Below are 11,444 nucleotides of genomic sequence, written 5' to 3' on the forward strand. Positions count from 1 at the left end.
AAAATTCGTTTTAGAATTAATGTTAAATTGTACATAAATAGGTTAAGCAAAACAGATGTGTTTATGTCTGAGAAAATTTTAAACACATACGAACATGAAATGACATATGTGATACAGTACAAATAGGCTACCTATGTTGAGTGTCCCTTATTTTCCTGTAAAGAACCACGATTGTCCCGCATTTTTCTTTTCTGAAGTTGGCAACCCTAGTCACAATGTCCACTTTTAGTGAGGTTTTACATATTGTTTCCTATCAAAATCCAGTTCAAAGTAATATTGTAACTGGTTGTATGTGAGATCACCCATTCAATTTTTTATACAACTTGTCCACCCTTTTTTTATTTTGTCCATTATGTTGGCACCGAATATCAGGAATGACCAATTTAATGACAGAAGTACGCTAAATGTTGTTTGAGATATTAGGTATTTTATTATCACGCTTTTAAAATAAAAAGTAAGTCTTGTTTTGAAGAAATAATCGATGACGATTGAGTCGTGAATTTCATTTTCCACACGGACAATAATAACAGGAGAACAAAGATGGCGACGTCCCTGCTCAGGTTAGGTCGACTTGGATCTGTCAAGGTAATAATAGACTAATCTTTCTGATTTTTACGGAGATGATCTAGAGATACTTTGTAAATGTGCAAATGATCACGTGCCTTTCGAATGAGATAAAGACACGATAAAAAGGGACTTATATCCGTATAAGCTTAGTTGTGAAATTAAATGCTGATGGATAGCTAAAGGCTATTACGTAATAGACATATCAGTGAAATGTTAAATTAAGTAATATAACAGTGTAACGTTATATGAAGAGTTCAGATGCAAAAGTGCCATCTGAAATTTTCTTCTAGAATGATAATTTTTATCAAGCTCGTATATTTAAGTTCAGCAATTTCACTTAAATGACAATGAAAATAACCTATTCATTTAAGTGAAATAAAATTACTGAACTTAATTATATCTCTACTGAACTCTCTCTCTCTCTCTCTCTCTCTCTCTCTCTCTCTCTCTCTCTCTCTCTCTCTCTCTATATATATATATATATATATATATATTTATTTATATGTATATTTTATTTATATATAATTATATGTATATTTATAATTATAGATGGATGGATGGATGGATTGATTGGATATATATGTATGTGTGTGTGTGTGTGTGTGTGTGTGTGTGTGTGTGTGTGTGTGTGTGTGTTATACTACTTGATTTAAGATTTCACTGATATTACTATTAGCTATCCATCAGCATTTAATTTCACTATTTAGTGTGTTGTACTTAGTGTACCTAGTGAGTTGCATTAATTGTCTGCTGTTTCAGAATAACATGTGTCCCTCTGTGTTCATACAGTGTGTCCTGCGTGAGGGCTGGAGCACACCTAGGGCCCCATTTGTTGCAGGACTGTGCACTAAAGGCGATGTCCCACCCAAAACACCAAAAAAGGCAAAGGCTTCAAGTAAGAGTAAGGGCATGCTTATTCTTTCCATAAATCTATCATCTTAAGTTTGAATCTTGAATTTCCTGTTGTTTCATGCACACATACTATATTATAGGCTAATCCAATCTCACTTACAATGTGTCTACAGCATGATTATATGTTTCATCATTATTTGTGCTTAGAGTTGCTGTAAGTGATTAGCTATTTCGGATCTTCTTCCATAATTAGAGCCTGTCCCAATACTCACTCTTGCAGTCTTTACTCCTTACCACTTGTCTACTTGCACTACGTGTTTCCTGTATTACACGTATTCAAGTGGTCATGAAGACTACAAGTGTGCTTAGAACTTACCTGATGGGACACACTACATCATAGTGTTGTAAAAATACAAGTAACGTGTTTAAAGACAGGGACGTGCACAGGAATTTTGAGGGGCAGTTGCTCTGACCTGAAAAAAGGGACCCCCCCTCCCTCCTCTATATGAAGGACTGAGAATAACAGGGTATTTATTAAAATATATATATACACAAAGAAGTAAAAAACTGAAATACAGCTCTCAATCACCTTAACTACTACTAAAAATAAAACATGACTTGAGTCATGAAAATCCCTACATCAATATCCCTATCAATATCCTATCTCACACTCCAGTAATATTTCTGTGAATTGAATTAATCTTGCACTTGTTCATAGTTTTTGTATTATGTCTGAATATATTCAGTTGAATTTTGCCCATACAAATTGCCTTATCTGACGGTGTTTATGTCCAAACTCAATGCCTCATATTATGGTCTTATTATTATTTATAAAGATTGCAAAACGTCAGAGATGACAGGTTTATGATATACAACTTTGGTAACAGTATACAAAATGTATTAACAATATGTTAAATGTCACCAAAATACACATGAGAAAAAGAATTCCTCATATTATTGTTTATTTTTATTTTATTTATTTTTTTTAAATTTGAAAAGAAATAATCTGGATTGAATTGACAGATGGGGAAAAACTCGCTTCTAAAAAATAAATAATAAAAAAAACGCTTAAATTTCAGGAAAAAATACAATCCTTTTTTAACCTTTTGGCTTCCCGTACATTCAGTTGTGCTTCTTGCTCGTATTCAGTTCTGATGGTACGTATGGTAACTGGGCCAACTACGCATGATTTGTAGCATGATTGCGTGCTACACCCATGGCTACACCGGTCGCGTGCAGCGCTGCAGAGTTTGCCCTTCCCCTACTGACTTTCACTTTCGGTGCCCGAATGGAAGAGAATGAGGCTTTACGATTTTTGTTTTTATTTTTTATCTAGGCCTACGTGAAATTCTGCATCCATTGTACGATTTTTTTTTTTATTTTTTTTTTCTCGGAAGGGCAACGTGAGTCGAGAAGGGCAGGGCTCGCAAAATCGCCTGCCCGACGTCCCGGGGCTATATTGTTTTCCATTCGGGCTACCAAAATGTATAACCGGCCTGCCCGACGGGCTATCTGAAATACTGTTCGCTTCAGTCTTGTTATAATCAGATTCAGCGCGTTCTTCATCTTCAATCCGCAGTGGCTCCGAGCAGAGCGCACGTCAGAAACAGAGGACAGTGTGTGTGTGTGTGTGTGTGTGTGTGTTCATCTGAGTCTCATTGGTCTGTCAATGTCAGAATATTTGAGATGACCAATCAAATCAAAGTAGGCGGGCTTTATATACACAGAAGCTTCTGAGCGCGAATTTGAGCAGAGCGACTCGCTTCAGTTTACGGTCAAGTGCGAGATAAGATGTAAGTAGCTAAACTAAACATTTCATATTTGACAGTTTTTTAGGTCATAAATGTGAAACGAATGACAAAAATTATCAGACAAACGAATATACTTTTGTCGAATTTCGCCATTTTGAACTGAAAATAGGCCTATGTAACGTGACTAATAATTAGTTTGCTGTCATTGTGAGGGGACATTAACAGAGCATTAACAAAGCCGTTTTCATGTTGGCAACAAGATTAATAATGAATGTGTACATGTTGAGAATTAATATACAATTTGTAGCCTTCAGTAAATTAAAAAAGTTCAGCTTTAGGAGGGGAAGAGACAGGGCAAGATGAGGAGACTGAGAGAAAAAGAAAGAGTGATGGATAAGAAGTGAGAGCAGGTATTGACAAATAATCTAGGCTACTGCCCACTGACATTGTTTTAAGCTATTTCTTATCCTTTTTTGTCCTTAAAATGGACATATCAGAGAAATACAAAAATTGAACCCCCTAATAACCTTAAATGCAGGACCTCTTTGATTATAAATCCCTGTCTACGGCCCTGTATTAGGAATAAGATCAATAATGAATGTGTACTGTGAATGAATTTAATAAACTTAGGCTACCTAACTTTCCTATAGCTTTCAGTAAATTAATGCGTCTGAGAAAATGATTAATAAATCAGATGACCCTATGTTTACTTCACTGACAGACAAAAATGAAAAGCCTATATCAGTCAAAGCTCAGCTTTAGGAGGGGAAGACAAAGAGAATAGGAGTGTGATGCTGATGAGGAGAGAAAAATAATCAGCTGCCCACTTACATGGTTTTAAAGCTATTGTTATCCTATTTTTTTTGGCCTTCAAAACATCTTAAAATGCACATATGTAGATCAGAGAAATCAAAATTTTCTCGAACCCCCCGCCCTGACTGAGTATGAGTGAGTATTAGACCCTAAACTAAAGTGTTACTTTTTTTTTTTTTTTTTTTACCCTCATTGGGGGTTGAGCCACAGACATGACTGATTCATGTTCCATACTTGTCACACACATTTCAGTTCAGTTAGAACCAGATGCATAATTGTTGATATTTTGTGTTTTGAAAAAGTTTTTGATTCATTGTTTTGACTCCTAACCAATTTTCTACATTGAAAATTGTCTTTTTATCTGGGCTAGTAAAATTCATTTCGGGCTACCAAAATCTGAAGAGTGCCTGCCCGAAGGGCTACCAGCGATTTTGAAATTTTGCGAGCCCTGAAGGGCATATGGGCAGTTGCCCGGGCAACCTGAGCAACCCCCCTGTGCACGTCCCTGTTTAAAGAGCTTTATTTACATAATTAGATTTTTAATACTTTGCAGTTTAAAATAAACTTCTAAATGTTTGTTCAGTGGATCCTATATAACAGGATTGAATTTATTTGTAATTCTTGTAATTAAGAGATTAAAAGCAGTTGCTGTTTACTATTATTACTATTATATATATATTATATTACTAATATTACAGTGATATAACAGAGACATGTATGCATGGTAATAAAAAAAAACTTGCAACACCTTTAAGCGCATGTAGTTTTCATGTTCATTGCTGTGGAAAGAAATCAAAAGAACCATTTACTTTTGGCTGAACAGTTTGAGGACATACAATTGGAAGCCCATGCAGTTATACTATGTCTGCATGATTATCATTGGTCAAGGGATTCCTCCATTTTTTTTTATATCGATGGTGACATTATTTCAATTTGTTGTACTTTTACATGGCAAAATAATGGTTTTACTGACATTGTTTGGGGCAGGAAATATTGAAGGGCTTGTCCTGTGTTGTTTTTGTTTTGTTTTACATCACAGCCATAAGCCACGGTTTGAGGCTAGTCAGTGACAGCAGGTATTTATAATTTAGGGAACGGAACATTCTCATTCAAGAGAGCATTGTATCAGGCATGCAAAATTTGGATATGCCCTTGAAGATGATGTATCAGTATATTTCATGGAACAGAATTATTTGTATATTTCAGATGTGTATATTTGGTCAAAGATCTGTCATCTTTTAGTAGTGCACTATGTACAGTCCTACCATTCAAATGTTTGGGGTCAGTAAGATAAACATGTTTTTTTATAGAATCTTATGCTCACCAAAACTACATTTATTTGATCAAAAATACAGTGTAAAAATATTGTGAAAGATTATTGCAATTATATTAAATAACTTTTTTTAATATATTTAAAAACATAATTTATTCCTGTGATCAAAGCTGAATTTTCAGCATCATTACTCCAGTCTTCAGTGTCACATGATCTTTCAGAAATCATTCTAATATGCTGATTGTTCAATGATCAATGTTGAAAACAGTAGTGCTGCTTCATATTTTTGTAGAAATAAATATTATTCTTTGAATAAAAAGTTTTTTTTTTTTTTAAACAGCATTTATTTTAAATGAAGGGTGCTACGATCAGGATTTTTGGGGCCGATCACAGAAATAAATAACACTACATGATAAATAGAAAGGCTTTCTATTTATCATGTGGTGTTATTTATTTATTTTACTATTCTTGATGTATATTAAGTATTACAATTAAGAGATGAGAAAGTATCATGAATCAACAATTCTATATTTATTGGCAAGTGATGTGCAACATGTTCCATTCCGTCTTTTAGAGGTGATTAGGAACAGCTTAGAGCTTAACAAATATCAACAGAAAGTAATCAAATGTAAAACAACACTGCATAGTCTTCACTGTATAAATTAAATATAGATTAATCCTACTAAATCTACGAAAGAGCAGCGAGTAATTTTCCCCTTGTCTTTTGTTGTTTGATTAACATTAATGACACAGACAACAGCAGGTTTGTTAGGCTGCTGTCACTTTAAGAGCTAATGCTCGTAAACGCATGCAATTTGGCTCCCGGCTGTTTATGTTCACTTAAGTCATAAACAACTGTGTTTAAACAAATTATCACTAAGCCGGGCGTTTTAACATATTTCTGTGTGTATTTGACTGTTTATGCGTGAACCCGAAGCCCAAAGTTCACTTGGCTTGTCTCGGAGGACGCACACAGAAAGGCACTTGGAGAACATCTTTCACGGCTTAATGCAGTTTCACTAACTCTTTATTAGCAAGCACATCCTGCTGTTTAGTAACAGTAGACTGCATTTGATGACAATCACTGATTTAGCGGATTTGGAAGTTAAGTTTGGGCTTGTAGGGAGGAACGAAAGCGCACCGCTGTTGAGGAAAGAATCGCACACAGCTCTGGCTGGTGAATGTACTGAAGCAATTTTAGCGTGTGAAGTTTTAAGTCTCGCGTGTTTTGCGTCATCTGATCGGCCTTTATAGAGACAATCGGTGCCCAATTGATCGGAGCACTCTTAATAGAAATCTTTTGTAACATTTTTAAATGTCTTTTCTATCCCCTTCAATCAATTTAATAAATCATTACTGTATGAAAGTACTCATTTATTTAAAAAGAAAAAAAACATCTTAAGACCCTAAACTTTGAAAGGTAGAGTAGATGGCCTCAAAAATTACAGACATGGACTTAAAGGCACACAACTTCAATTTTGATTTCATGTGGTCTTTAACTTAAATTATTGCTCTAGTATGTGAATGCTCATTAGCTGAACCACCCTGAAAAATGAAAATGTTCTCCTGGTTTCAGCTAAAGAGCCTCAGTTTGCATTTTGGTAAAACTTTATTGGTGATTGATTTGAACTATTTTATTTAAGCTTACCAAACAGACTTTGGTCTTTCCACATTCAAATAGAGCTGTACTTGCACGCCTGTTGTCCAGATAGAAAATAGTTACCCTGGGAGGCGTTATCAAGATGGCTGCTGAGCGTTCTGACTTTCCTTAAAAAGGCACTTTGATAGGGTGTGTAAGGTTTTCTTATGGTGTTTGCTGGGTTTAATAGTTGCGTTGAACTGGAGGTTTTCTCAAATGTAATAAACTACAAAAACAATCTTATATATTTTATCCCATTTACCGTTTCCTCAGCCATAGAGGCCGATGAGCGGGCCTCTCTTCTAGCCTACAAGCCCGCTGTTGCCTTCCCTTCTAAGCTGTCTGCCGCAGGATTTCTTCTCAAAGACGTAGCTTTAGGTAAGTCTGAAACTCCTGAGGCGGTTTCCACAGCCGCTGCAAATGAGACGACAGCTGACAGTCCTGTTGCTGAAACGGCAGCGGCTGACATTGCTGTAGAAGAGGCAAAGATCACGGAAGTCCCACCTACTAATGGAGCCACTACAGAAATTGGAGGAAGTAAGACCTCGGATGTTAAGGCAGAAGTACAGAAAGATCAAGACGATACCTCTTCCTCATCCTCCAGTGATTCTGATTCAGACTCTGATTCTGATGATGAGAAACCAAAGACTGAAACACCGGTGCAGTCTGGAGAGAAAGCAGCAGAAGAGAAGAAAGCTCCTGGTCTGACAACTGAAGAAGTGGGTGTTCCAGATAAAGAAGCAAACCCTGAAACTACGCCATTTGGAGAAGCTCAAGAAAGTGCTGAAACTGTGACTAAAGCACCACCAGAAGAGGTTCCTGCACCAAGTGATAAGCCAGTTGGATCAGTGGAGAGCCTTATTGATCCTGCCCCTGTATTATCCTCCACTTCTGAAGTAATTCCTGAAGTTTCCAGTGAAGCAGTTCCTGAAGTTTCCAGTGAAGCAGTTCCTGAAGTTTCCAGTGAAGCAGTTCCTGAAGTTTCCAGTGAAACAGTTCCTGAAGTTTCCAGTGAAGCAGTTCCTGAAGTTTCCAGTGAATCCATTACAGTTGCCACTTCTGACAATATATTGGACTCTGCAACAGAAATTAAAACGGCTCCTACGGAGGAGATTGCTGTTGAAAAGGAACCAGAAATTAAAGTTGAAGAGGAACCAGAAATCAAAGTTGAAGAGGAACCAGAAATCAAAGTTGAAGAGACTGTCAAAGTTTCTGCAGAAGTTCTCCCAGAAGTCACTACAGAAGACAGGTCTGAAGAGGTAGCTGACACCGCTGTTGACGCTGGTCCTGAAGTATCTTCCGAGGCTCCTGGAGATGTTCCTGCACCCAAAGCTGAGGCAGGAACGCTGAACGCTGAAGGAACCCCTTCAGAAGAGCTGGTGGACCCTGCACCTGTGACCGCTGATGCTGTCGAGGCTCTGGCTGAGACGGACGTTGTGGAAACACCTGAGGGTACACCACACATCCTTTCTCAGTTTCTTTCTCTGGATCCGTCACATCACAGAAACACATTTCTCTTACCTTTTTTCCAACACTAATATCTATACATGGCTTTACATTTAGTGGGACTGCTGTTACTAAGGCTTTTGCTCAAATGGCTTTGCAACTTTTGATCCTCATTGTGCATTTGCTTTAATTAGTTATTTTGTTAACATTTGCATGACATTGCATGACTTCTTTAGCATTTATTATTTCTACCTAAACAATGTTCCCTAGGTTGAGGTTTGAAGTGGTTTCTATTTATATTTCACTACTCACTATTCCTTTGTCTGTATTGTGAAAGTGTAAATAGCCATTTAACTCATTTCAAAATAGTCCTGCAGATCTTCTAGAGCGTAATTGACAAGCCTAACTCTAAGGAGCCGTTCACACATACAGCAGTAAATATCTAAATGTCTGTCTGACTATGTTTCTGTCTGTCTATCTATCCATGTGTCTGTCTGTCTGTCTATCTATCTATCTGTCTATCTGTCTGTCTGTCTGTCTGTCCATATGTCTGTCTATCTGTCTATCTGTCTGTCTGTCTGTCTGTCTGTACAATCGTTCATCCTGTTGATGTTAAGATACATTATCCATTTGATCAGTTTTTTCTAAAGATATGTCTCTTCAGTAACTGTAGGAACACCTGCTTGAACCAACAGTAACACCAGTGATAAACGTGCTGTGTGTGTGAACACTCTTTAAGGACACTGGAGGGGTAGAATGATTGTGGCTCACTCACTCTTTTGCTGTCATTTTTCCCATTTAAAAATTTGCTAGGCACCTCGGCTCAATTAACAAATACATTTTTTATTTTAAAAAGTACCTAATAATCCACATGATCATCAACACCTTATTTACTTATTGTGTCCACTGGCACGGACAGTTTTTAATGCGTTCTCTATGGGAACTGAGGCTCACGTGGGGGATTGTGGGTTAGATATTAGAGCTAAGCTTGTGCTTCTGGTAGATTCAGTATTTAATTAAAATTGTTACATTTGTACTTGAAATACAGTTTTCACACTTTCATTGTGAAAGGACTGTGGCTGGGATAATGAATGTTTATTAAATTGAAATCACATGTATCCCTTGGGCATTCAGAAATAAAGTTAACATTCATAGAGTATTTTTATGACCACACACCATATATGATTCATATTACCATAGCAGAGTATATGGACTATATAAGCTGTGGTGTTTTGAGTGCTGTTGGACCGGTTTCTTCCGCACCAGTGGACATGTAGGGTAAAGCCAACTTTACACAATTTTACACTTTTCTTAATTGTTTACCCCTCCACAAGTGTAAGACTACCTTTTTGCTTTTGTGTGCCCCTCTATTGTTTTATAGGCATCATATGAGCTTCACTCTTTCACTCTTCCTGTCCCCGCATGAATGAACATCTCCACTCCCAGATCTGATGTATATTTTGTGCTTAATGTACACATTTTCTTGTTTTGTGAATTGAATATTGTTTATGTGATCATGTTATGCTAAAGATAATATTGATGCTTTTTAGCACGTGAAGACTGAACACATTGTAATAATTCGTTCCCTTGATTTAATTCAATCAAATCGAGGGAACAAATTAATTCAACATGGCCACGATTTACTAAAATGAGAATTAATTCTTAATTCGTGGCCACTATATATTTTTTTTTTTGTCTGCATGTCATGTGCGGTGCTCCATAAATTACAAATAAGTGCATATGTTGAGAGTCATGATTGTGGGATGTTTCATTTATGAGTTTGTGCAGTTTATGCTTTAGATTGGATGTTATAATTGTGTTTGTATAATATTGATGTTTATGGCAGAACTGAGCACGATAACAGAGTAATGTGGAAAGATCCTCTCTTTATAAGCATCTGGTTTTACTGTTCTTGTTGTTAAAGTTCGATTTAGCTGTAGTGTGAAATGGAAAATTACAAAGTAATTAAGGTTATTGTGAGGGAAACTGTCAGACGTCTGAAAGGCTGGAGGCTCCTCACACCTTTTTGTGTAAAGGACCACCTGGGGATTGGAAGTGATTACTGTAACACCATGAAAGGTGTGACGATTCCTCTCAGAAATGCGTTTGAAGAGTGACTAAGGGATTAACAGGAAGCCTTGGTTCTTTTAGATGTAATTCATTCTATGATAATTTAGTTCAAATCTTTATTTAGCATGTAGTTTCATTTTTACTTTGATTCAACCTTGTTGGGAATATTTTCATTCGAGATTATCTTCTAATTTAAAACAAATGTTCAGTCAACCAAAATCATGGTTTCACTTGGACTTGGTTAAATGGGCTTTTCTTTCTGAAACAACTTCTTGTCTTTCCATTGTTGTCAGTGCACTTTGTTTGTTTTTGTGGGTTTTCCCCCCCAGTTCCACATGTCTTACATTTAATCTCTTACATTATTAATTTCCTCAGAACAAGCCCCAGAGAAAGCCCCGGAGCCGGAGCCCTTTGACAACACCACGTACAAGAACCTGCAACACCACCAGTACAACGCGTTCACCTTTGCTGATCTGGATGTAGAGATGTCTAAACACCGTCTGCCGCAGCCCTCCGCCGGCCGGCACTGAGTCTCCATCGCATGGCCTGTATCATGTCCACAACCCTGTTTCTTCCCCATCTTTCTTTGTTCTTCAGATGATTTGCTGAGAAATCTCAAAGCTTTACGCTAGAATTCTGTAATTATGGAATTAAAACAGATAATCTAACTTCATCAGAGTGGTTTGGGTTTTTTTTTATTGCAGTTGTCTTCTACTGTATTTGAATAGTGTTTAACTCACTTTACACTTATATTCTAATGAGACTACGACACTTTATTACATTGTTTATTGCAAGACTTTAAATTCGCAAATAGTTTAAATGCTGTATTTCCATCATGATCGTGATGGAATTCCTGTACTAATATTTTTCAATAATACAAATAGTTATTTTAAAAGACAAAGAACTGACTTTATCTATCTTTCTATTAATCTATCTAGATCTGTCTGTCCGTCTATCGGTGTATATTCGAATCCATCTTTCATTTTAATCTATCATTCTGTCTGTCTATCTATCAATATCTTTCATTCATATC

At 36.7% G+C, this 11,444-nt stretch overlaps 1 protein-coding gene and 1 long non-coding RNA gene across 3 annotated transcripts; one reads left to right on the forward strand and one right to left on the reverse strand.

Annotated features, from left to right (window-relative positions):
• The first annotated feature begins 463 nt into the window (after positions 1–463).
• Positions 464–11,084, forward strand: ndufv3 (NADH:ubiquinone oxidoreductase subunit V3). Of its 2 annotated transcripts, none has more exons than XM_082175829.1 (4): positions 464–585; positions 1,357–1,468; positions 7,169–8,347; positions 10,787–11,084. In XM_082175829.1, exons 1-4 carry the CDS (start codon positions 541–543, stop codon positions 10,939–10,941), a joined length of 1,491 nt encoding a protein of 496 aa, XP_082031955.1. In that variant the 5' UTR covers positions 464–540; the 3' UTR covers positions 10,942–11,084. The 2 variants fall into 2 exon arrangements, with proteins under 2 accessions (XP_082031955.1, XP_082031956.1); XM_082175830.1 differs by having other exon boundaries at positions 1,357–1,462.
• On the reverse strand, positions 3,962–7,162 carry LOC309503185. The gene is made up of 2 exons (XR_014207542.1): positions 4,196–7,162; positions 3,962–4,038 (listed from the first exon to the last, which is right to left on the reverse strand). It is a non-coding gene; the product is annotated as an uncharacterized lncRNA (long non-coding RNA).
• Positions 11,085–11,444: the final 360 nt, after the last annotated feature.

This window comes from Leuciscus leuciscus, assembly GCF_965113295.1.
Source record: "Leuciscus leuciscus genome assembly, chromosome: 7".
In the NCBI taxonomy this organism is placed as follows: Eukaryota; Metazoa; Chordata; class Actinopteri; order Cypriniformes; family Leuciscidae; genus Leuciscus; species Leuciscus leuciscus.

Coding starts and splice junctions, on each gene's coding strand:
- ndufv3 (XM_082175829.1), top strand. CDS start 541: ATGGCGACGTCCCTGCTCAGGTTAGGTCGACTTGGATCTGTCAAG. Junction 586..1,356: donor GTCGACTTGGATCTGTCAAG/GTAATAATAGAC, acceptor GTGTTCATACAG/TGTGTCCTGCGTGAGGGCTG. Junction 8,348..10,786: donor CGTTGTGGAAACACCTGAGG/GTACACCACACA, acceptor TAATTTCCTCAG/AACAAGCCCCAGAGAAAGCC.